We start from the raw sequence: 25781 nt of genomic DNA, 5'->3' as shown, positions 1-25781 counted from the left end.
GTTTTGTATCTCATTGGTGTTCACAATTTCACATGCGAATGGTGCAAAGCCATATATATGTGTAAAGCCGCTGACTATATATGCTGAAAAAACTTCAAAAAAATATACATATTAAGGCTAATGATGCTTGACTGCTTGATAGATTTAAAACTTCCCCTACAACACTTGAGAAATGGAACAGAGTCACTGCTGATGAGTTTCTTCAATTTTGGTGACAGCTCGAAAGTTGTTAATACTGTAAGCTAGAGAGGCAATCAACCTAAACAAGTACAATTTAAACTAGGGTATAGTTTCTGTACATTGAGAGAACATACTTAACATTCATCCTTGTATTCTGCATGGTTCCTGTGCGCCTGACTGCCTGAGCATCGTCGTATACACTTATATAGTTTAAAGAAACGGAGATAAATCTGTCTATGTGTGATTGGCCTTAAAAGGAAGCTTCACAGCACAAACAATCAAACTTTTGCATCAGTAACATTTGTATCATACTTGGCCTAATAACTTGAACAGATTCGCCCACAACTAAAAGAATATCAGAAATATATTGAGGGAGTATATATATGTGACATGTCTATCTCGGATTCTCGATCGGATGTGATCAATACCAAATAGGATTACATAGCGTTGCATTGTCGATAACCATCGTCAACAAAAAAAGCAGAATCTCAATAGCCTATAAACATCTTTTAAAATGATCAATTGAACTTTTTCAGACTAAATTATCCTACGGCTGAGATAAATGATTTTATAGCTTATAAATAAGATGAATACTCAAATGAGAAAATGATTATTTCATTTACTTAATTGTTTATTACAATGTGTTTCCTATTTATACAAAACTACAAAATCACATGTTTGTTACAAACTGAAAATGAGCCGCATTCAGAGTTTGTTTTAGAATTCTGATGTGTCCTTGCTTGACTAGTCTTTATGTTGACTTCAGTCGAGTGCTCTTCAGATGCGTTATTACCACCCTTCAAGCTGAAAGGAGATGGAATCACAGAAAAACTTGGATAATAGCATATTGAACCTCTCGTGTAGACCCTTGGTAAAAAGAGATCACTAGCTGATCTTTGGTGCATAAATATGTAAAATCCACAACCTTGTTGATGACAAGTTCCCTAATGTAATGATAATCTATTTCCACATGCTTTGTTCTAGCATGAAAAATCGGAATATTGGCTAAAGCAATTGCAGAGAAATATTGTCACAATGAATTAAAGGAGGATGAGATAGAGAAATATGTAAGTCCTTTAAGAGTATACAAATCCAATAAAGTTACAAGAGAACAATGTTGAGCTAGAGAATGATACTCATTCTTTGTGAGTGAACGAAGCTACTGTTGTTTTTGCGACCAAGAGAGAAGGTTGTTACCTAGAAATACACATAGTCCAGATGTGATCGATCTTCTGCCCATACACACAAGCATATCTCGCCTTGTGGTTTCGTTCTTGCATGTACATTGAAGTTTCCTTTGGTAAACCATACTCCATAGCTTATAGTACCCTTCAAATATCTTATAATCATTTTGACTGCTGCAAGATGCGATACTCTTGGACAATGCATGAATTGACACACCAAGTTAACAACAAAAGAAATGTCGGTCTTGTCCAAGTTAAGTATTGCAATGCACCCACTAGAGATCTATAAGCACTAGGATCGACAAGAGTTCCCCACGAATGTGAATCTAATCTGCAACTAGATGAAACAGCGTAGGAGCCGGCTTTGCATTAACCATGTTTGCTTTTTGCAAAGAGATCATATGTGTACTTAGTCCGACATAAGAAAATCCCTCTCATTACTCCTCACGAACTTCTAGGCCCAAGAAATAATGAAGAAGACCTAAGTCCTTCATTGCAAAAATTGAATCTAGCGTTGAGATATAACATCTGAATAGATTGCTTTTGAACTTCTTGTAATCAAGATGTCATCTACATAGACCGAATGTAGGTGGATCGACTTTGAGTCTCTTTATAAATAAAGAGTGATCAGCTCCAGAAGTAGTAAAACCAATGGACAGTAAAGTTTGCAAAAGTTCTTCATACCAAGCACGAGGTGCTTCTTTGAGGCCATAAATAGACTTTAACAGCTTACACACATAATGAGGCTTCGTAGGATCAACAAATCCTTGTGGCTGTTTCATAAATACTTGTTCCTTCAAGTGGCCATGTAAAAAGTCATTTGATACATCCAGTTGCCTTATTTCCCAATCATAATGTACATCAATAGAAAGAATTAATCTGATGATTGTTCGCTTTGCCATAGGGCTGAAAGTTTGTAAATAATCCACTCCATATTGCTGATTGAACCCTTTGGCTACTAGTCTTGCTTTATGTTTGTCAATAGTACCATTTGCCTTTGTTTTGAGTTTAAAGACCCATTTGTTATCCACTAAATTCTGAGATGGAGATGGTGGAACTAAAATCCAAGTATTATTCTTGAGTAAAGCATTGAACTCACTGACCATTGCATCTTTCCAATTTGAAACTTTAATAGCTTGTGAAAAACAAGTAGGAGTTGGAGGAAGTGAAGATAAAGTTGTTTGAAGAGCATGAGGTAATGGATGTTTAAAAGTTTGAAGAGCTTTAGGTTTGAAAATGCCATGTTTGGCTCTTGTTTGCATGGTGTGTGTGTTAGAAATGGAAGGAATTTGGTCAGTGGAAGGATTGGAAGTGTCATGACTTTCAGAAGTTGAATTAGAATTATGAGAAATGGATGTATCATGATTTTCAGATGTTGATACAGAGTTATGAATGAAAGGTTGTGGCGCAAAAGTAGAATTTAAAGTAACTTGTCTTGTAATGGAAGATGGAAAACTGGAAGTAAAATTAAAGATTTAAAAGAAAACTCAGTTTCATTGAATATGACATGCCTGGAGATGTAGACTTTACCAGAATTAATATGAAGACATCTATAACCCTTATGATTTAGAGAATAACCTATGAACACACAAGATTTAGACCTTAATTCCAACTTATTGGAAGTATAGGGTTTTAACCAGGGGTAACTGCTGCATCCAAATATTTTAAGCATAGAGTAGTTGGGTTTTCTGTGAAAAAGTTTCTCCCATGGTGAAATAAAGTTCAAGGAAGATGAAGGTAATCTGTTTATGAGATATACTGTTGTAGAGAAAAGATCAACCCAATATTTTGTAGGAATGAAGGATTGTGAAATTAGAGTTATAGACATGTCTAAAATGTGTCTATGTTTCCTTTCCACCACTCCATTTTGTTCTAGAGTGTGAGGACAAGTGAACTGATAAGAAATACTAGAAACATACAGAAAATTTTCAAATTTATCACTAACAAATTCCCCTCCATTGTCAATTCTGACTATTTTGATTTTGTAGGATAAGAAGTTTTCAATAAATGATTTGAAAGATTGGAAGACATGATAGAATTGAGATTTTGTTTGTAAGGGAAAGAACCAATAGTATTTAGTGTAATCATCCACAATAGTAGCAAAAAATCTATTTCCACTAACAGAAATAATAGGAGATGGACCCCATAAATCCATATGAAGTAACTGTAATGGAATAGTAGATTTACAAGGTTGACAAAGTAAAATGAAGTTTTGTTATTTTGCTTATAGCACAGTCAGTACAAAAGGACTTATTTGAATTTAAATTAACATCAATGCATTTTTCGTGAATGAGTTTGTGTAAGATAAGAGCAGCAGGATGACCAAGTCGACCATGCCATGTAGAACTTGAGGCTTTATTTGACAAAAATGCAGTAGGAGAAGATAGGCATTGACTTGAGAAATGCAGAGGATATAATCCATTCTCAGTTTGTCCTTGAAAAAACATCTTCCCCGATGCTATGTCCTTGACAAAAAAGGTATTGGGAGTAAAAATCAAAACACAGTTGTTATCAGAAACAAATTTGTGGACACTAAGCAAGTTGTGTTTGATGTGAGGGACATGCAATATGTTTCTAAGATGAAATTTATGAGTAGAATTTGAAACATTGAATATAGTAGAACCAATGTAAGATGGGCAAACCTTGTCCATTGCCAACCAAAGACCTTATCGATCCTTTATAATCGCAGTGAGCAACTAGATTATTGATATTAGCAATAAGATGATTAGAAGCTCCATATCGATACCAAAAAAAAGAGTCATTTGGTCACCGAGATGTTGAGGCTTGATTGGATGTATTAGAACCAGAAAATTGAGCTTCATAGTATTGTGAGTCATTATTCTGATCAGCATAACCAGTGTCATTGAAGCTAGCTAACATAGCAAGTTTTGTAGGTGGAATCCTTCCAACATAACTGTGATTCATTCTATTGTGACAATCTAAGGCAATATGGCCAAACTTGTTACATATTTGGCATTGTGGTCTTGAAGATCCTCCATTGTTGTATCCTGAATTCTTGTAATGAGTACCACTGTTATTAAAACTACCACCATTTCCAGAATTGTAACCTTGATAACCATTTCTAGAATTGTTATAGTCATTTCCAGAATTGGTATGACCTGAAGACTGTCCTTGATTATAACTTTGATAATTGTTTCCCCTTCCTCTATAATATCCATTTCCTCTACCATTAGGATTTCCTTTTCCACCATTTCTACCAAAACCTCTATTTGAACCATAAACACCTCTATTTGAAATATTGAAGGCTGCAAAAGCTTGATGTATCTGTCATTTATTAAGCATTCCTTTATTTCTCTGCTCAATGGTAAGTTCCTCATTTAAAAGTAAACTATGTAATTCTTCAGGTTGAACTTGATCATTAATAGACCTTGTACAGATTGATGTAGTGAAGGAATGATAATCTGTAGGTAGCCCTCTTAAAGTGTGATAAATGAGATCACCATCACCAACAGGAGAGCCAGATGCAGCTAAATTATCAGATATCATTTTAATCTTCTGAAGATATTCAACCATAGTTGAATCACCTTTCTGAATTTCTTGTAAATGTGATTTCAACCGTATAACATGTGCTACTAAAATCTTACCCAACCTCTTTTCTAAAGTTAACCATAATTCCCTTGAAGTAGATACTCCAACAACATAAGGAAGTAATTCTTCTGACAATGTTGCATTAATCCATATTAAGAGCATTTGATCGCTTTTAACCCATACTACATATTGAGGATTATTAACAACAGTTGAATAGATTCCAGCATTATTCATAAGAAACTTGGGTGGACAAATATTAGTACCTTCAATAAAACCCATCAGATCATGTGTTTTGAGAAGTGGTAGAAAGACTTGTTTCCACATCAAGTAATTATCACGTTTGAGCTTTAAAGGGATCATATTTGAGATGTTTTGAATGGAGAAAGAGGTGTTCATTGGTGGAACTACCATTGGAGCGTTGAAGCTTGTGAAGTTGTAGTTCTGATTCTAATTTGTAGATTGAAGACCATTGATTGCACTAAAATCTTGATAATAACCTTGATTTTGCATAAAGAATGATTGAGGAATCTGATTTTGTTGTGAGAATTGAGCGAAAGTTGCTGGAATTGAACCAGTATCATGGAAGGCATTACTACGTTGATTTGAAATATTTGGTGAAACATTTGCTGTAATAGAAGCTGCAGCATTGAAATTGTTGACTTGATTTGTCGGAAAGATAGCAGCGACATTGATTTGAGGATTAACTTGATGTTGATCATTGATTTGATCTTCACTTCGATTGATTTGAGGAGTGATTTGATTTTCAACTCCATTAATGGTTGAGTTAGGGTTTAAAGAAGGTAGATTAGTTTGATTTGTTATTGTCATTGAGAATGATAAAAAAAAAGATGAATTGATGAATTTGATGAGGATTGAATGAATTTTGATTGATCTCAAACTTGATTGTTGGATCGATTTGCACCGTGAAGGTGAGAAAAATGCTCTGATACCAAAATAAGATGAATACTCAAATGAGAAAATGATTATTTCATTTACTTAATTGTTTATTACAATGTGTTTTCTATTTATACAAAACTACAAAATTGTTACAAACAGTTACAAACTGAAAATGAGCTGTCATTCTGTTACATAGTTTGTTTTAGAATTCTGATGTGTCCTTGCTTGACCAGTCTTTATATTGACTTCAGTCGAGTGCTCTTTAGATGCGTTATTACTTATGTGTGTACTTATCGGAAAACATGAATAATTTAATGCATACTAATATAAAATTGTACACTAAAACTACTCATTATACAAATATATTCAAACGGAAAACAGTAGTCAAATGAGCGGAACGAACTTTTTTGGGAGGAGTGAGGGATAAGTCATAAGTGGGACAAAAAGTTGTTTGGTAGGTTTCTGTCTTTCTGTCCTCACCTATTCCTTTCTCTCCCTCCTTAGTTCCTTCTCCCTCTCCCTCTCCTTCTCTACCCACCCATAAACCCATCTCTCCCTCTCTTTTCTCCACTCTCCGCTCATGCCCCACTGCTTAGCAGTTATCTAGTGTAAATAAGTAAAGAAGCATCTTCGTTTTCTTTTCATTTTGCGCCAGTTGAAGAATAATAAATCAACTATTCTTTACCGGAAGTACTATACTACTCCTACTATTTCTATTTTATTACCAAAAACACGGAGAAAAAAGTCTCCCCACTATTTTTATTTTATTGCCAAAAACATGGAGAAGAAAGTCTGAGGAGAAGATGAAGAATACGCAGGGGCAGTTTCGTCCATTTGAACTGTTAATTTGAGGAATAATACTGACCGTCAAAATTGAAAACATGGACCCACCAAAACCTTTGTATATATATATATATATATAGTCCAGTAAACCACGAAGGTCTAATTATTATTATTATTTGTTGTTTCAGATTTTGTTCCAATGGCTTTCATGGCTCTTTCTGCAACAAGTACTAATTCTTCTCCTCGCCTCAACTGTCCAATCATCAGAAACTATTTACCTTTACCTAAATCTTCACTTTCTCTCTCTTTTCGATCTTCACCTCGATTTCTCAAACTTACAACTTCCATCTCTATTCGTTCTTCTTCTGTAGCTGGTAATATTTCTTCTCTCTTTCTAAATTTCTTGGAAATTTTCATTCTTTTTTGTTTTTTCTTAAGTATTTGTTGATTTTAATTTGATTTGCACAATACCCTTCTTGCAATTTTCCCACCTTGGTGAAATTTATGTAATTTTTTTGTTTTGTGTAAGATTATTTGTGTAAACATTTATTCTTTTATATTGTAATAAGTTTAATTTGAAGCTTAGTCTGCCTTGTGTTAGGAAGAGAGGAGAATGAAGACTTGGTAATTAGTTTTTTTTTTTTTTTTTATCGGTTAGACAATAGTGATTCCCAAACTCGTGTCTGTTAACATTGAGAAGAGTAAACATGGCTATATAAAACGTGGGATGTGAAGTTTGGTGTTACTTACAGATCCAATTAACATGACTGTGAGAATGCATCCATTGCAAGACATTAGTGGATGTTCCCCGTGTTTAATGACCTCTTTTTGTTTAGAGGAAGAGAACACCTCCAAAAGGAGAGATACTTTGTTAATGAAATGAAAATAGAACTAATAGGGATGACATAAAGCCTTGCTCCAAGAATAAAGCGTAAGTATAGATTAGCACCACTGATATTGAATGGATTACGTAAACCTATAAGACTAGGTAAACACTATAAACCTCTACAAATATCTTGACCAGCTTAAGTGTAGACTAGCACAACTTTAGTGATTTTGAATAGATTATGTAAACCTAAAATTAGGTAGATACAGTGAATCTGCAAATATCTTGACCTATAAATCTGGCGCAAAAGCCTCCGGAAAATTGGAGTTCTAGCTCTTTTTTGTTGGCAAGCTTAAGGTGTATTCCCTTCTCTTCTTATATCATACAGCCTGAAGTTTATTTGAGACGTATAGCACAAGCTTGGTCAAGTGAATTCACAATCATACATTTCTGTCTCAAGGCATATTTTAAACAATAATGCTGTCTTCCTGTGCTTACAATGGACCCGTTTAATGTTTCAGCAGCACCAACCTCAGAAGCACTTGCACCCGCTATTTCACTAACTGAAAATGCACTGAAGCATTTGAATAAGATGAGATCTGATAAAAATGAAGATTTATGCCTGAGAATTGGAGTTAAACAGGGTGGATGCTCTGGCATGTCGTATTCAATGGAGTTTGAGAATAGAGCTAATGCAAGAAGTGATGATTCTGTAATGGAATACAACGGTTTTGTGATTGGTATGCCTCTCTGTCTTCTTTTTAGAGGAGCTTTAGTTAGAAGGATCACTATTAACATGAGTAATTATAGATTTTATTTTGGCAGTCACATTCTTTCTTTCTAGAAGACTCAATTCTTCCTTTCAAAGTTGTGGAACCTGCAAACTAAAATAAATTTCCTCCATATTTTGTCTAGATTGGTATATTTCTCTGCAAGATATGAGTAGGCGTACAATCACACATCCAACCTTGCTGTTGCCAGTATTCCAGTAACCACACAGATGACACCAAACTATTTATATTTTATGGCTTTGATCATGTAGGTATTACCTACCATTTGATTAATGCACAAGTCTTAATGACTAGCACCCAAATTGTAACTCCACATGAAGATTATAGCTTAGGAAGAGAATTGTCTCAAAGGAGCAAACTCGGCAAATATTTTCTATGCCATCAAATCTATGATGGCCTTTCTTTTTTATATAAAGTAACCAAAATAATATAGATTCGTCCTTTATTTCGTTTAAATTGTGAAAACTTGCATTACTTATAGCTTCTTTGTTCGTAGACAAAGCAGATTCAGAATTGTCTTTCATTCCAAGGCATAACTTGTATCCATGCGCTTCATATTCGCCTGGAGGTTGCTCCCAGAAATATATCCATTTCTACCCCCTCACGTCAATCCCACGAGCCTCTTATCCATTTTCATTCGATCATGGTGGGGGAACAAGTCAAAATAGAAAAACTCGCATTGGATTTAGGGATAATTAGGCTCAAACTGATGACTTCCACCACGTCAAGGTGACACTCTACCACTGAGTTATATCCCTTCCCTGCCTCCATGCATATGCTCGTAGTGTTTGTGGCCACTTGTATTATCCTTTATGTTGTAGGCCTCTTTTTCTGTCGTTAGTGACATCCTCCATCATTATTTCCTTTTTTAGCCTGTTTCCATTTCATGGATTTCCTTCACGTCATTCTAGGAAGCAACCATCTCTCCAGTCTTTTGTAGATTTTTAAATGTATTGTAAAGATAACTATTTTTATACTCTTATCAACTTATGTAAGTACACTCTTTTTGGATTACTTGCCTGAACTTAATCAGCTGGAAATGTTCTTCATGTTTCATCTTGTCGTAGAAGCTCACAAAGATTGGGAATTGCCAATTTTGTTTGGACCTCTCTTTTTTCACAGTTCTACTATTTGGGTTTGTGACCAATGGAAGTGGAAGATGGGTAACATGAACCGAGCAAAAAAAAAAAGATGGGTAACATGTTTCACACTCATAAGCCTATATCCGTGTGTTGTTGTGTTGGGATTTTGTTCGACAATTACTATGTATGTCTTCTTTTTCGACCTAGATTCGGTCGTTGTAGAAGTGTATATTTTTTATATTGTATACAACAGGTATTCAATCAACAGGATATGATTATCATTTTCTTTTTAGAGCTTAAGATATGAATTGATTGATTACTTGATATTACAGATAAGATTCACCTCCAGGAAATACTATGATAATATCTATATGCAGTGACCGATGAAGAGTTGCATTTTTCATGCCTTTCCATTCCTTTTTTGCCTTTTGTGTACAGTTTGCGATCCAAAGAGTCTTCTCTTCGTATATGGAATGCAGTTAGACTTCAGTGATGCGCTCATTGGTGGAGGCTTCTCATTCAAGAATCCCAATGCTACACAGACTTGTGGTTGCGGTAAATCATTTACTGCTGAAATGTAATATCATACGTGTAGAACTAGAAACCATATATACTTGTAACATTAATTAGTATATCCCACTTTTATAGATTGGCAATTGGAGTAATGTTCTATTTGTTTCTTGTTAAATACCTGTTTCATATCCATGTATTTTGAATTAAGCAATTTCCAGAATTCCAATCAGAAAAGCTGGCCAAGTTGCTACAAATCCTCTTTGCCTATCTAATTGGAATTTTAGGTTTGTGTATCTTGAACCAGTTGAGCACTCTGGTGGACTTTGCCCTCGACAGAACTGCTAGGTACCGTATTTTGCAATTGGACAATTCACATTGCAGGTGATGGTGATGGTGATTGTGATGGTGTACCACGCATGCTTTAGGGTGGGTTTCAATTCTATTCATAAATTTTGATCTCATAAATTCTACTATGTAGTTACCCAAAAAAAAAAAAAAATCCTACTATTTGTTTTTTTTTGATAAAAACTCCATAGATAATATTCATATTAAAACATGCATAATTGCATCCGGACAGTACATATAATAGTTCTTAGGTCCATATGATCTAGCCAGTCAGCCTGACTCATAGGCCAAGAGTTTCCAGTTGCAGAAGTGGTTCAAAAGAGTTTAAAGAGGGATGAGCTAATTTGAATTCTTCTCTGTCTTGGGTTAACTAGAGCTAATTAGGATTTCTCTCTCATTAAATGGGGAAATTAGGGTCTCTCTTCTAAATACATGGCTTCCAGACAGATGCTTGTGCGTGGCGAAGTCCAATGCTAACAAGTGTGCTTCAATGTTTGATAAAGCTCTACTCTGTTGGGTAGCAGAAGTCCAATGCTAACAAGTGTGCTTCAATGTTTGATAAAGCTCTACTCTGTTGGGTAGCAGCAGGCCAGCAGTAATACATCCTCCATTCCAGTCCCTAATGGCAGATACACTCATTTTCTTAGCATTCAAAATCCACTATTTGAATATCGAAGAAACTTTAAAACCCTTTGGCTAATTCTTAAACCATTTTTTTTACTGATCATTAGTATTTGTTGATTGGAGCGTATCTAAGATGGTCGAGAGTATATAATAATCCCTTTGTTTTTTGTTGAAACAATACTACTAAAGAAAGGGGGAGGGTGATATAGCTATATGGATGTATACGTACACGTACAGTGAAAGATTCACAATAGTTATATTTCAATTTTCTGATAGTTCCAAATGAAGTATGTACGCAGGGCCCTTTGAAACTCAGGAGCTGCCAATAACGGTGCTTAATGTCCATTTGAAGATCATAAGCTTTCCATTGCACTGGTTGAGAGTCGAGGAGGTATTGTGAATCTGTCTCAATGATGGCATTAGCAATTTAGCATAGGCTAAAGCAAGTATCACTCCTAAAATAATATAATCCTGAACCAGAAGATCAACATTTTATCTTTAGAAGTATAAATAGTTGCACATGTCATTTTCAAGCTAAATTAGAGTACGCTGGGAGAACATCAAACATTGGAGGAGATTGTTAGGATATTAGTTGAATCTTTCAAACAATATTGGTAAGTTGCTTAACATTTTCTTCAATCAATTTCAAACAATATTGGTAAGTTGCTTAACATTTTCTTCAATCAATTTCATTGTTTTAAATGTAAAACATAAACGATTTTATTGATAAGTGTGTAAGGCTCAATCTTTCCAATACATGTACATGTTTAAGGCCAATCCTTCCATTCCTTCTACACCCAGTTTTGAGCCGCTGAAATTAACGAGTTGTGATATCTTCATACTCTTCCGCCCTTTTTTAATGTGTATAAATGGATGAATAGAACATTAGGTGAGTTTTCACTAAGTGCAGGTGATAACTTCAGCTGAACCCAATAGGTTATTTACTAAACGAACAACAAATACATTACATTCTCCCAAACTTATTAGACCCTTCTCTTGCTATTCATCTCAAGTTTTCTTCTCTTCCCCTTGGCTGGACAATGCTGCCAATTTGGTCTAAACACTAGCAAGGAGGGAGACAATAGCTAGGCAACTATGGACTAAATATCTCCATCTATATTTGCCATAATTCTAATGAAAATAACACAATAGTGCTCTCCATGAATTGAGATATTTATAGAGTAAGGAGGTGAAGTATACTGTAGAAGATATTTTAAAATGAAAGCCATAGAAATAAATATATATAACTATCTAGATTAACTGTTTATTAAATATCTAAGATAATCTTGTAAGAAATATATTCTTTTTAATAACCATCAGAAATTCAGAATCATATGTGAAATAAACAAAATTGCAATTGCAAGACATTTTTCAATCTATAGACCACCTATCAAAATGCATGCATGTCCATTCAATCAAGTGGGACCCAAGGCATTCCGATAAGGAGAGAGAGAAAGGAAGTATTTATAAGAATCATTTTGTGTTCCACTCGTTTTTATGGCTTCTTCTGTCCCTAGCTTCAGGGGCTGTCCACCTTCTACTACTACTACTAGCACCACCACCTTCACCACTCCCCGTTTCTCATACTCATTTTCTCCCTCTATTCCAAGTGGGTCCCAAGACATCCGGTTGCAAAGTTCACATGCTGAGTTACTATCACGTACCCATGCTAAATTTGACAAGTTCGAAACTCATGATGAAACTGCTTCATCATTTTCTACTTTAGATGATGATACTCAAGAACAACCGACACTTGAAACAGAAGAAGAAGAAGAAGAAGATGACAGGTTTCTTTTTCTTTCTTTATATTTTTTGTTACAGACTTGCCACTGTACGTGTGTTGGTTAATGTTATGTTTTGTTTTGATGTTACAGTTGTTTACCATCTGACTTGGAGGGTGCAGTTAGACAATCAAGTGAAGCAGCTGCAACGTTCGTCCTTTCCGGAGGCTTGAGAGCCATTGTAAGTCTTCCTTCTTGTGTGAAAATGTATTATTTGCTTATTACAAAAAAAAACTTGTTACATTGTATTTGATTTATTAATTTCTGAAGTAATCGATATCACAAGTGGCGGATATCATAGTGCAATCGTGATTAATTTTAGGGCCACCCACAAAATATCTAGCAGTTTCAAGAACCCTGATCATGAGACTGATTTTATGAATTTTGACAGCTTGACACCTCCAATAAAAAATCAGTAAGTATTATAAAATAAGCTGGTTGCTAACAATTCGCTTATCAAAATGTCTTTAATTCTGCCTTGAGGCCTAGAGTAAATAAGGCTGCAGTACTTGGATTGCAAGTAGGAGGTGTTTAGGTCTTGGTTTTCTAAAGGTTCGTGGTACAATTCCATAAACTATCCCCTCTTTCTGCTTGTGTTCTCTGCATTTCCCATCATAAGGCTTTATACTGAAAATTTGTACTTACTACTATAAAATTCGAAATTCTCTTGCACCTTTAGGTTGTACTTATTTTTCAATTGTTTACTTGTAGGTGGAGCTCTTGATCCCACAGTTGCAGTTTCTTGATGATGAAGGGGCCCAAGCTGAGCTATGGGGACTGTCGAGGATATTCTTGGAGACACTTATAAAAGAAACAGGATGTCAGGTCAGGAGAAAGCGTTGTTTTAGATTCTAATAGTGTTTGGGTTCTACTTCTACCTATTCCTTCGTTCCTTGATTTTCTGACATCTAGAGATGTTTGGCATCATCAATTAGAGACTTTCAGTGAACTAATGAAGAAATCAGATTGGCACTCTCTTTGTGTTTTTCTACTGGATTTACTAGTTTGCAACTAAAGTGAGCTAAATTTATAAAAACACCAACGATTGTTTGGAATCATTAGCCCTTGTCAATTAATAAATGTGTCAGATTGACAACCTCTTTGTGGAAAATGAATTCTGAATGCTAAACTTAAAACTGCTATTGCCAAGTTCTAACAAATTTTTCATGGTAGAGAGTAAAAGCCATATTTCCTGATGCTGGAGCGGCTGCACTTCTGAAATATCAGTGGAAAGATGCAGCTTTTGGGTTTGCTAGGTAATCACTGAAATGTCACAAAGTTCAACTGCAAATACCTGGTATTAAGTTTGTAGAGAATTATACTTACTGCGAGTTGTGTATCGTGTTAGATGAGAGTATGAGACGCTGACTTGGTAATGGCCATATTTTGTCTTTCCTGTCAAATGATTTTATCAATAATATGTATTTGAGTCTCAATAGAATGACCTGGTATGGGACAGCATTTCTTCAACAGAGCATCTAGGTAAATTACCCCTCAAATTCTGTGTATTGTGAAGAGGGAATTATACAAGTGGGACTCTTATATAAGTAGTAGAGCTTGGAATGACCATGACAAATTGATGATCTGGTCTCCCTAGAGGCCTAGACCACTGACGAATATCTGTTTCGATTGCTTTGCACTACAACAGTTATTGCTTATGTAGTCTTGATTCACGTGTCATTATCTGTAGCTCTATTTCACTAAATTAACACTCTTAAAAGTTTAATTTTGTATAACCTTGTAATACTTACAGATTCAAATGCTGCCTTTCTTTTTCCCAATGTATGAAAAAGTTGACTGTCTATGGTTTGTGTTTCTTTCGTTTCTTATTATCTATATCCATTCTTATGCAGCCTAAGCGACCGTAAGCCTGTAGAGAGCGAAGATGAACTAGTTGTTATGGTGGTGCCTGACTATCAGATGTTGGAGTATGTAGAGAGAATTGCAAAGTATCTGTCAGATGATCCGGTATCCTTCTAATCTCCTCATTCTTCTCTAGGAGAAAATGTATAGAGGAACTTTATGCTACTTTTCATGATTTCTTTTTGTTACTTAAAAAAAAAGTTCATGGTAAAGTACTTATATATGGACAAATATGTGTGTACCTTCATCTATAAATTTCTGTTTCTTCTTGAAAGATGATAACATGGTGGCTAAACTCAGTAAACTGTGGAGTCAAAGGTTCATGTCCTTCGGTAGTTTCTGGTTTTTGGACCTATCAATGTACAGTTTTTGATGAATGAGATCATTACAAGTTGCTTTAGTTAATTGGTTGTATCTCATGGAGATGCACAAAGGTACAAGCATAGACGTTTACAAGTCATATTTCATACACGCACCTTATATGTACCAAGATTTTGATGCCACAACCTAGAAGTATCGATGTGTCGTGCCTCATACAATACTGAAATTTTCTAGGAATGCACTTACAAACTCTTGGGGCCGCTCCACTCCTTGCGGAAATCGCAGGGAGTTGGATGCTCCAGAACTTAAGACCTTTACAGTTCTTTTCTTATTTAGCAACATTGCTTGTACAGTGATTTAGTAGGAAGAATGATTTTTCTCACACTACATATTGATTTTTGTTTTGTTAGCCAAGGCCTCTCATCATGTGGAACCCTCGTCTAATCAGTGAAGATGTAGGAGTTGGGTTCAATGTTCGAAAACTGCGTAGATATTTTTTGAGGTACACCATTCTTCTGTCTTCAATCCAGTCTTATTCGCTGGATATTGAAAAGTAAATTGATTAGGTTATCTTTTTTCTGCGATGGATGTAAGGAAACAGGGACATGCCTTGTAAAACAGCTCTCGTAAAATGGAGCAAATTAGGTTGAAGTCTTTAAGAGAGTGGGTGTAATACTGACTATAGTGATATGAAAAACATTTGAACAAGCATGCCTTAAAAGAAGATGTAACTTATCAAATGGAGATGCTCAAAATGAATATGATAATTGGCTTGTGGGACTCCCAGGTAGTGAAGATAAGCCATGAGAAATTATGACAAACGATGAACACGTTTCATCTATATACCTCAAAGTGGCATCTTTGTTCTTAGTACATACAATTTGACCATTGCTGATATTAAACTTTTTTGGATAATACTCTGCAGTACTTTTACAACGGTATACTCGATGAGACCATTCCCTGCTGGTGCTGTTTTTAGATGCTATCCAGGGTGAGAACCGATAAACACTTGTTATGTTCTGGACGATATGCTATTGTGATCAATTATTGAGTTATACAGGTTCAGTTCCTCTGATTCTCTTGTTTTACCATTTTTTTTCTAGATTGTGGAAGGTGTTCTATGATGACAAGGAGAGACCAAATAGATATTTGCTGGCGAAAGAACAAATTAGCCGTCCAGATGCTGAAGACCTGGAGGTTAGTTAATCAAAATAATTCCCTACTGGTGCTGTTTTTAGATGCTATCCAGGGTGTTAATATATCTAGCAAACAAAACAAAAAAGTCATAGAGACGAGCTACAATATGATGCACTATGGCTCCCCTGCAATGGGAGTGAGCTGTTACATACTGCTTAATTATCTAACAGGTTTGATAGTAAAGCTAGGTAGCATATTAAGTCTGATCATTCCATGATTGCTTTACTTGTCTTTTATCTGGATCAGGTGTGTGGTTGTCTCACTGGTTTTGTAGTATGTAAGATGGTAATGTTGAATAGTCACGTGGCTGGATCATGTCACTAATCTGTGTGTTTCTTTCTCATACTTACGCAGATAATATTTGGGGACGTACAAGAGAAATCAGACAATGGCCCTTCATTGTTGGATAGAGCAGCAGGGATATTTTCTTCAGTAAACCGATTCATGAAAGTCATCTCAAGATGATCTTCCTTGTTTTCTTTTTTGGATTCTATAAAGGGTAGTTACAGCTTCTCTTGTGAATTAGGCCCCATCACAATGTAACTGTGTAATGTAATCTGCAATTCTGTAATCATACTTGATTAACACCACGAAGAAAAAATAAAGTGCATGCGGCAAAACTCGTTGAATACGTAAACAGTAAACTACTTTGTGAATAATAGTGTTGACAATAATGGGCCCACATGTGACTCACAATAAAAAAATCACACTCTATTTATCCAACAAAAACAAGACAATCTCAGCCGTCCACGTTGTCTTTATTTTTTTTAGATCACGAGGAATATTTCTCTCTCCATTTATAAGTTTTCTCTTGCTCTTCTCAGCTGAGACCTCAAATTCTAAAAAGAAAGAAGAATTGGTTTTGTAGTAATAATCGGATCCTGGAAACATGTCTTTCGCTACTCGCCGTATACTGTCCCGATCCAAACAGGTAAAAACGAGGTTTATTCTCAATTCTCATTTCTCAAATTAGGGCTTTATATTAATTGGGATTTAATGTTATTGTTTCTATATGTTGTGACTTAATTGAATTGATTTGGAAATTAGAAATGGCTAGATAAATGTCACTACTTGAGTGATTGTAGTAGGATCGTTGGCATTCTGTTTAAACAAGTGCATTGTAATGGGGGTACTAGTATAACTGCTAGCAGTGGAGAGTAAAGGTGAGTTTGGGGCGAAGAAGAAGAGAAGAGAGACAGAAACCAACGAAACAACATTTTGGGCCCAGATGAGTATCTTGTTTTTGAGGTTGTGTTTTCTCATAGAATTATCTGTTTTCTTGTGTTGCAGCAGTTGATTAGAGGTCAGATCACTCTACAACAACAGCATATGCCACAAGTTCGTTTTTTCGCCAAAGAAGCTGCACGCCCATCCCTCAAAGGAGATGGTGAGTTTTTGCACTTTCTTCTCCTTGTGCATAAGTTTTTACTGTATTAAGTGATGTAACCCAATTTTACTTCAGTGTTTTTTTTCTTTCAAAGAAATTAGAATTATGATATATTTTTACATGGTATAATCTTATTACTTTATTTTTAGTTTTTTAAATATGATAACCGAATATTGTGAACTTGGGTTCCTTATATTAATAATTGTCAATTAGATTTTAATGCCTATATTGGTTCCTATGATATATTGTTACTGACAATTGCATTTCTATGGGGACTAAAAGAGATGTTGAAGAACATATTTCTGGAGGTGAAGAACAAATTTGAGACTGCAATTGGGGTGCTACGGAAGGAGAAGATTACTATAGCTCCAGAGGATCCTGCTGCAGTAACTCAATATACAAATGTCATGAAGACTGTTAGAGAAAAGTAAGAAACCATCTATCTTCTTCTTTTTGGCTTCCAGAGAGGATAATGTATAACTGCATAATTACATACTTGCATCTCATCAAACCAAAATAGAGTTCATGTGACATACATATTGTGATTTACTTTTCTTTAAAAAAGGGACTTATTTAAACACGGGCATGAATTGGAAAACATCGTAGTACCTGAAGTATTTGGTCAGAGTTCCATTACTGGTTAATTTCATTGTCGTGATTCTGTGAGTATTATAGTGGCACTTATGCATCTGTGTGTGTTTCCTTTTGATGCCTTGCAGAGCAGGTTTGCTCTCAGAATCTGAGCGGATTAAGTATACCATTCAATCACGGACACAAAATATCCCAGATGCTCGAACATATCTACTAACTTTAAAGGAGATAAGGATCAAGTATGTTTTACTTGGAGTTCATGAAGTTTATTGTACTATTATTAGTTTCACTAATACCATTGGTTTTGAATCCCCCCTCCCCCTTTAAATGTGACACTACAGTTGCATAATTCTTTAGATTTTGTAATTTGTATATGCTTAATGTTATTTGTTTGCAGGAGAGGTCTGTCTGATGACCTTGGTGTAGAGGCTATGATGATGGATGCATTGGAGAAAGTTGAAAAGGAGCTCAAGAAGTCACTTTTGAGATCAGACAAGAAGGGAATGGCTCTTCTTACAGCAGAGTTTGATAAAATTAACAAGAAGTACTACTCCAAACTTTATCTCTTTTTCTTATTATTTTTTGTATAGTAAGTAGCTTGAACAAGTTAACATGTTTAGGAACCAATTGCATAATTAATCATTGGATAAGAAGCATATTCGTTCTGTGTTTTTGCGTTCCAGATTCTTTCAAATCTTCCCTTTTGTACTAATATGATTCACCAATCAATCCTTACACTGGCCTCTTCCTGTATGACCAGAATCAGAATGCGTGTTGCTTTTAGTTTGATAATGCCCATCTTTGTGCTAGGTTCAGAATTCAAATGCATTCATTTGTCTCGTGTGTGTGTCCCTAAGACCTTAGCAGTCATCATTGCAGCTTTCATTTCTCTAATTTTGCATGGGCATGTTTTCTTCATGTCCCAAAATTTTGTTAAGAGTATTGTAGTTTTATTGACACATTTGTTCTTTCATTTGCTAGTATGTTTCTTGCATCGTGGAAATACCGCTTGTATACTAATTTTGACGTGTTATTTAGGGTAACAGACTGGATAAATTTAAATGAGTCAAATCTAACAATTCCATGTGGAGCTTAGTCGTTGGAAAAAATTGCTCCAACTTACTTGAAGTATTTTACTTGGAGCTTAGATAGGAAATTATGTGCTCCATGCAGAAGTATTTGCATAAGGTTACGATTCATAAGTCATGCTTTTTATATAATAGCCTTGTCAATTAATACTCCCACAGCAGGTTTTGGCCAATCCATGTTTTAGTAAATTTGAAGTATCTGTCCTTTTTTTAAAAAAATTAATAAATTTGAGGATGTTTATTTCAGAATTTAAATGTTTGTCTTGTTGCTTCCGAAAGAGTTTAGAAGCTGAATTGCAACTTACCATTCTTGCATTTTTTGCACCTAATTCAGGCTTGGCATTCGCAAGGAAGACCTTCCCAAGTATGAAGAACAGCTTGAGCTCAAAATTGCAAAGGCACAGTTGGAAGAGTTAAAGAAGGATGCTCTTGAAGCAATGGACACACAGCAGAAGCGGTATGTTTCTTTTTCAGTATATTGCTCAATATTTTCTAATTTGGCAATGGAATGGTCTGAGTAACTGCTCTTGTTTGAACTTGTGCTAGACCACATTATTTTTTCGATGCCTATCTTTTTATAAATAGACTAAACACTAGTCCATTATCCTTCATTTTCAATCAGTCAACGTGTTGAGTGACAACTGACAATGAGTAATAGAGGTCAAAGAGCATCTGCTGTAGCAGAATGTTGTCTATTATCAACTGTACCGTTTTTTCACTTTGTGATCAACATGGGTTTTTCATTTGGAAATATTATTTTAGATGAAGACCACTACAAAAGCCTTACTAATTGATTATAAATTAGCACTCATGACATTGCTATTCATAAATTATCAAGAATGTGCACTTTTAAATTTCATTACTGGGGCTATAAACATTGGTAAAGGTTCACTTCCTTTCTAAGCTTTGGCGTTCATGCAATGTCTTTTGCATGCGATTTAAGACATTTTTGTGTACCATTGGACATTTTGTGATCATTGAGACACCTTTTTTGGGTGTGCTTCTGTGATGTGCTATTCTGTTATTTAGTATTTAATTTATCCTCTTTATGTATTTCAGTGAGGAGTTCAAAGATGAGGAAATGCCTGACGTCAAGTCGCTGGATATCCGGAACTTCCTTTAAGATTGAATTTTTTTTATATTACCTGTTCTGCAAATTTTAGGCACAATTTGACAATTTCTTGTTATTCCTAAGAAATGCTACACTTGTTGGCGGGTAATTCAACTTGTCAAGATGAGGCTGCCCCTTCTTCTGTGGAAGATTGTCTCATTGACTTAATAATAAGGACAAATCAGCTTGTTAAATGTACTGATAACTTGGTTCCCCTGTTTCCATGGAAATCTTATTAGGGCAAGGGAGGATGTTTTATAGAGAGTTTGCTCATTTTATTAGTTACCAAGATCTGGAAATGGCTGATACGTAAATATGTGGAGATTGTGTTGTGCTGTGCTACTTTTTGACAGATTATCTGTTTTAAGTAGGTGACTTCCGATCGGATAAAGGGCTTTCGGAAAAATTTCCAATTTTTTTTCGGGATGGCAATATCTTTTCCAAATCCGATCCAATTATTTCTTGGATGATAACTTTTTTTCTGAATTCGGAAAGTTTTGAAAATCGGAAATTTTTTGGAAATTTCGGAATCTATAAAATATAGAAGTAAATCGGAAATTTGAATTATATAATCAGATTTTCTTTTAGAATAATTATTTTTTATCCAGTTAATACATTTATTTAGCAATCATTTTGAAATGTATTAATTCAGTAAACAATTTAGACTTTTTAACACGTTCATTTCAACAATTTTTTTTTTTTATGTTAGTATATTAATTAGATAAATTGAGACATGTATTAGAATGACAATATTGATTGTTTTACTTCTCTAGGGTTTTTATTTGGTTTGTAAACTATATGTAATTTTAATTTAGTAACTATATGAAATAGACCATGTTAAAAATTTGGAAATTAATCGGAAATTGGATCGGATTGGATTTTGAAAACACATCCAATTCCGATCTAATTATTTTTCGGAAAAATTGGATTTTGAAAACACATCCAATTCCGATCTAATTATTTTTCGGAAAAATTGGATATTGAAATTTCATAATACAAATAGCATTGCCAAATTCGGAAAAATATTGGATCAGAATTCAAAAAATATAGACACTCATACTTTTAAGCGGTGTCTGTCTTTCCCGACCATCAACTTTTTTATGCCCCAACTCTCCCAAAGATTATACTTGTCTAAAACTGAGTCCGCAGTAGGGCATCCATCTAGTCTCAGTAAGAGCAAGTCCAATGGAGAGATGTTAAAAGTGCCACATAGGCCTTTTAGCTTGTCCAGCTAAATTTGGCTCTCCAAAATCAAAAAACCAATCCAATTGCGTTTTCTGTTTTGATGTGCTAAATGATACGGACGGCATAGTTTATGCCGTCCGTCCATAATTTTTTGAATTTTTTTTGAACGGACGACACAGTTTATGCCGTCCGTTGAAATTTAACACACAGACGGCAGAAACTATATCGTCTGTCTCCTGAACTTATTATAGCATATGCTGGTGAAAGTCATAATTTTGGCTGGCTTTTTGAGTCTTTCTAAATTTAAGACCCTTTTAACAGTCCCCCCCCCCCCTCTTTTGGACTTCTCTAATCAGTAACACATCAGACACTCAGTGGTCAGTTGCAGAGAGGATCAAGGTGGCAGTGCCCCATTTGAAAGTTCACTAACCCCAGGCAATAAGGTTTCTGAAAAACAACGAGTCTCATATCTCACTGCATAATGTTCACATGTCAATACTCGATCTAAATAAGCGTGACTATGATGCAAAAATCTGTTATGCAACAATTCTTCAGATGACTTATAAATTAATTAATTCTTTTGGTTGAGAAATCGGAACCGGAGTCTAGTTCGTCGTTTACGTTTTCATTTGATAAGATGAAGAGTGGTGATGATAATATCTTTGTTAAGACGAGAGAGAAAATGCCTATGTCGGATCGATTGTAGGGAAGAGGTTCTACAAGGGAGTCTGAAGATGGAAATGGATGGAATGTAATGCTTGATTATAGATCGCTCAAGACTCCTTCTAAGTGACCTCTCAAGCTACCTACACTTGCACTTGCTAAGGCCATTGCAGCTGAGTGGGAATATCAAGAAAGTGATGGAATTAGACCCTTTATGATGCCTCTTATGAAACTTGCTTCTACTGCAGCACTAGAGAGGGTTCCGCTAATAGGCTTAAAATCGTTGAGCATTTGATTATGCAGACTTAATTTGATTAGTTGACGTGAGGTGAGGTTCACTTCCTTATCTATAAGCATAAGTTGATATATATACCCCATAGTTCTTCCATAGCTTTTTGTCATGGAATGATAAGACTAGAGCTAACAACATATCAACCTATGACTAGTAAATCCATACGAGGATTTAAGATAGTTTCTTACAGTTTTTGTCGAGGATATAAATTCTTCCACCAATTAGTACTAGAATACCTAATTAGATATTATGAATTGAGATAATTATTTAACTGCCTTTATTAAGTAATGGCGAAGGTGGTGTTCGTGAACTTTTCCTATAGAAATATGTCGGATCAAATTTATCAGCTGAAGAGATTAATTTATCTTAGTAAGAATGGTTTTGTTTTTCTGTCTGCATATCTATTGCTCTGTTAGATAAGTTGTGAACTAGGAAATATCGCTAATGACACAGAGCTAGATTGAGTGACTAGACTTGGTTTCTCCTTTAAGATAGTGATATATTCAGAGTCTTGGAAGTACACATTTTCCATGCAAAGGATCAATGATTGCATACTCAGGCACAGTTCGTTCTTGGATGTTTTCAAGGCTCGCCACACAGTTCATTTTTAGATGTTTTGAAGACTGGTCCTGGACCATTTCACCACCATAGCCTTTTATATGAACTCAGACATTCGGTTGCGGTTGCAAACATGGATGTCAGTTTCGTTACCCTGACTCTAACTTTAGTTGTTTCCCCAATCAAGTAAACTCATTTGAGCTTTTTTCTCATCACTTTAAGCTACACCATTTTCGCCTTCTTGACTTCGGAAGCGTTTATGCAAATGACAGATTGGTACTGACACTGTTACACATTTAACTATTTGATCGAGTAAAGCTTGAGGTTTTCCTCATTGCTTCAGTATTTTCATGCTAATATTCACCTTCTTGCCTTTCTAACGCCCTTAATTGTAATGTGAAACTCTCATGTTTCTGTTATTGCACTCCAATATAAATATGTTCGAATGTTTATAAAACTTCCATAAAAACACAACAAGTGCTTAAGTTGCTACAAGATCAAAAGTATGGAATGTTTTCTTTTACAACAAGAAATAAACCAAAATGCTCAATTTCCAATTTTAAACATAATTTAGGACAGTCGGGTTTTGAAGCCATTGATAAGGACATTTTTTCAGGTATACTAGAAAAACCTAATTTCACATTTTAATTATTAATAAGAATTGACTCGACTTTTTTATATTTCACTCTTTCCAATTTTACCCTTCTCTATATTTTAATAGATTTTGTTGGATTTCATCTCAATTTAGCTTAGATTTTACCCAACTCTACTTTCTCTGTTGGATTTCATCTCAATTTAACTTAGATTTTGTTAGGTTCGTTAAAGAATTGAGTTTTTTGAGTAATTGGAGATTGAATTTATTGTTAGGTATTATGAGGTATGCACAGACAACTGTGCATACAAGTTTGTTGGGGTAGTATGAAGGTATGCACAGACAACCGTGTATACAAGTTTACTGTGATACTTGGTATGCACAAACATCCATGCATACCTTAGGTGGTAGCATTTCTTGTGATGTTTGGTATGAATAGACGATTGTGCATACCTAAAGTGGTATGTAGCCACCACAATGCATACCATTTCGTGATGCTTTCGGTGTGCGTAATTAGATGCGATACCTGGAGTGGTATGCATAGACACCTGTGCATACAATTTCTCGTGATACTTGGTATGCACAATCGTCTGTGCATACCAATTGCTTCTGACAATATACATGATGCTTAGTATGCACAGACACATATGCATACAAAACATGATAAACTCACTTCTCGATCTCTTACAATCTTCTACTCTATATTCTTGATCTCTATTATCTTCTTCTTCACGACAATATTTACAAAGAATTAAAGCTAATTTGACATTGAGATGAATTTCTTCAAAATGAACACCACAAAAACTTGATTATCTAATCTTATATTTTTAATTAGAAATTTGAAGAGAACAATCTCATCTTCAACTAGAAATTCGTGGAGAAGAGATTCCATTGAGAGTTGGGTTTTTAGAATTGTAAAAAAAATGAGTTTCTTATTATTTTGGAAATTAGGGTTTTGGTTTTGAGAGTGGAGATGAGAGTTGGATGTGTTGGTTCCTATTTAGTTTTAGGGGTACTATTGTCCATAGTACAAAATATCGCAATAAATATCGGGATTTCAACAAAAGATATATAAATACCTCGATATATTTAGAGATATATATGACTGCAAATATAGGCAATATTTTGATAATATATACGATATTATCGATATTTGGAGATATTTTGTGATATTTTGTTTAGGTAACAATTTTATTTAATATTTAATATTTAGATTACATACGGATATATATGTTATTTTTTACTAAAAATTAGGACTTACTTTTTTTAAAATATTCGAATTGTTTGTCAAAGCAAAACTTTTTGTTTTCAAATATGTTCTAGGGCTTACTTTGTTTACACAATCCCCTTTTCATGAGTCTCGAGATTTCAAAACTCTTTTGTTTTGTTTGTTTCTCATGTTTTTCCACACAAAGTTCTCCATTTTTTCTAAATACAGAAAGCTGTTGCTTAATTTTACTTAAAAAAAATGGGTGCGGTGTATAGTATGGGGAGAATGTTAATGGCTGCTTCTTTTCACTTTATTGTCTGCTAAATTTTCATGTGGTATCGAAATTTATTCTGACATGTATTCTCCACCCTCAAGAATTTTTGTGGGAGAGGGAGGGGTGTGGATGAATTTTACTGTGCAGGTGAAACCTAAAGTCGTATTGTACTACCTCATGGAAAGTTGCGTACAACATGGTGGGGATTGTACTACCCAAATTATTTGCATGCATCGGTTTTCTTCATTAGTTTGCCTAAAAATTGTTTGTCTAACAATGTTACAATCATACATATCACATGGGTTTTTAAAAACTGAATTTTTGAAAAATTGTTAATGAAAGGTGTGATTGTTAGCGTGGGAGAATATTAGTGACTACGTTTCACTTTTGTATTCGACATATTTTAGTATGAGATAATGTTAGCGACTACTTGTCACTTTTGTATTCGACATATTTTATTTTGTAAGTAGTATATTGCAATTATATTCTCCATCCTCTACAAATTTTGTGGAAAACTAAATAGAGGGAGGGAGGCATTTAGAATTTTCACGGGGAAAGTGAAAAATAAAAAGGGACCTTACTACCTTGTAAAAATTCTATTACTACAAAGTACAAAATGTACTTACTCGTGAAAATTCTCTGTTGCAATCTAACACCCAAAATTTTGTAACTGATTTTTCTTTGTTTTTATAAAAAGCTTTTCGTACTCTTCTAGCTATTATATAGTCTGTTTATTCTTTTTTTTTTCCACTGTTCTAGTTAGACTTATTATACAAAATGGACCTGTTGCAATTTTTAATTGACAGTGTTTGTCCAATCACACGCTGATGTTATCCTTTTTTTATTGAGGTTACATATATAATGTGATACTATGAAGGCAAGGAGCACAATCGG

At 34.9% G+C, this 25781-nt stretch overlaps 3 protein-coding genes across 6 annotated transcripts; all 3 read left to right on the top strand.

Moving 5' to 3' along the window:
* Positions 1–6747: 6747 nt before the first annotated feature.
* Positions 6748–10059, top strand: CPISCA (chloroplast-localized ISCA-like protein). 3 transcript variants are annotated; one of them, XM_086557397.1, is made up of 3 exons: positions 6748–6967; positions 7941–8159; positions 8707–9027. In XM_086557397.1, exons 1-3 carry the CDS (start codon positions 6793–6795, stop codon positions 8907–8909), a joined length of 597 nt encoding a protein of 198 aa, XP_086413523.1. In that variant the 5' UTR covers positions 6748–6792; the 3' UTR covers positions 8910–9027. The 3 variants fall into 3 exon arrangements, with proteins under 3 accessions (XP_086413523.1, XP_086413525.1, XP_086413524.1); XM_086557399.1 differs by lacking the exon at positions 8707–9027 and adding an exon at positions 9731–10059 and having other exon boundaries at positions 6749–6967; positions 7944–8159; XM_086557398.1 differs by lacking the exon at positions 8707–9027 and adding an exon at positions 9731–10059 and having other exon boundaries at positions 6750–6967.
* Positions 10060–12176: 2117 nt separating this feature from the next.
* Positions 12177–16573, top strand: LOC147504593 (DUF1995 domain protein, putative (DUF1995)). Its single transcript, XM_086557394.1, has 9 exons — positions 12177–12561; positions 12649–12736; positions 13267–13380; positions 13729–13811; positions 14409–14523; positions 15150–15241; positions 15665–15730; positions 15843–15936; positions 16291–16573. The coding sequence occupies exons 1-9, from the start codon at positions 12272–12274 to the stop codon at positions 16399–16401; spliced, it is 1053 nt and encodes a 350-aa protein (XP_086413520.1). The 5' UTR covers positions 12177–12271; the 3' UTR covers positions 16402–16573.
* Positions 16574–16576: 3 nt separating this feature from the next.
* On the top strand, positions 16577–20394 carry MGP1 (MALE GAMETOPHYTE DEFECTIVE 1). Of its 2 annotated transcripts, none has more exons than XM_086557396.1 (7): positions 16577–16867; positions 17230–17323; positions 17606–17750; positions 18043–18153; positions 18312–18458; positions 19337–19459; positions 20062–20394. In XM_086557396.1, the coding sequence occupies exons 1-7, from the start codon at positions 16826–16828 to the stop codon at positions 20123–20125; spliced, it is 726 nt and encodes a 241-aa protein (XP_086413522.1). In that variant the 5' UTR covers positions 16577–16825; the 3' UTR covers positions 20126–20394. The 2 variants fall into 2 exon arrangements, with proteins under 2 accessions (XP_086413522.1, XP_086413521.1); XM_086557395.1 differs by having other exon boundaries at positions 16650–16867; positions 17227–17323.
* Positions 20395–25781: the final 5387 nt, after the last annotated feature.

Source organism: Coptis chinensis, chromosome 4, assembly GCF_015680905.1.
Source record: "Coptis chinensis isolate HL-2020 chromosome 4, ASM1568090v1, whole genome shotgun sequence".
In the NCBI taxonomy this organism is placed as follows: Eukaryota; Viridiplantae; Streptophyta; class Magnoliopsida; order Ranunculales; family Ranunculaceae; genus Coptis; species Coptis chinensis.
Note: the sequence above shows the minus strand (reverse complement) of the source record. Positions and strands in the feature narration are given on the sequence as shown.

What these genes read in the sequence shown, in the direction of transcription:
- CPISCA (XM_086557397.1), top strand. Translation starts at nt 6,793, where the DNA reads ATGGCTTTCATGGCTCTTTCTGCAACAAGTACTAATTCTTCTCCTCGC. An exon ending in TCGTTCTTCTTCTGTAGCTG is followed by an intron (nt 6,968 to 7,940) that starts GTAATATTTCTT and finishes TTAATGTTTCAG; the next exon opens with CAGCACCAACCTCAGAAGCA. An exon ending in ATACAACGGTTTTGTGATTG is followed by an intron (nt 8,160 to 8,706) that starts GTATGCCTCTCT and finishes CTTTGTTCGTAG; the next exon opens with ACAAAGCAGATTCAGAATTG.
- MGP1 (XM_086557395.1), top strand. Translation starts at nt 16,826, where the DNA reads ATGTCTTTCGCTACTCGCCGTATACTGTCCCGATCCAAACAG. An exon ending in TACTGTCCCGATCCAAACAG is followed by an intron (nt 16,868 to 17,226) that starts GTAAAAACGAGG and finishes CTTGTGTTGCAG; the next exon opens with CAGTTGATTAGAGGTCAGAT. An exon ending in CCCATCCCTCAAAGGAGATG is followed by an intron (nt 17,324 to 17,605) that starts GTGAGTTTTTGC and finishes GGGGACTAAAAG; the next exon opens with AGATGTTGAAGAACATATTT.
- LOC147504593 (XM_086557394.1), top strand. Translation starts at nt 12,272, where the DNA reads ATGGCTTCTTCTGTCCCTAGCTTCAGGGGCTGTCCACCTTCTACTACT. An exon ending in GAAGAAGAAGAAGATGACAG is followed by an intron (nt 12,562 to 12,648) that starts GTTTCTTTTTCT and finishes TTGATGTTACAG; the next exon opens with TTGTTTACCATCTGACTTGG. An exon ending in CCGGAGGCTTGAGAGCCATT is followed by an intron (nt 12,737 to 13,266) that starts GTAAGTCTTCCT and finishes GTTTACTTGTAG; the next exon opens with GTGGAGCTCTTGATCCCACA.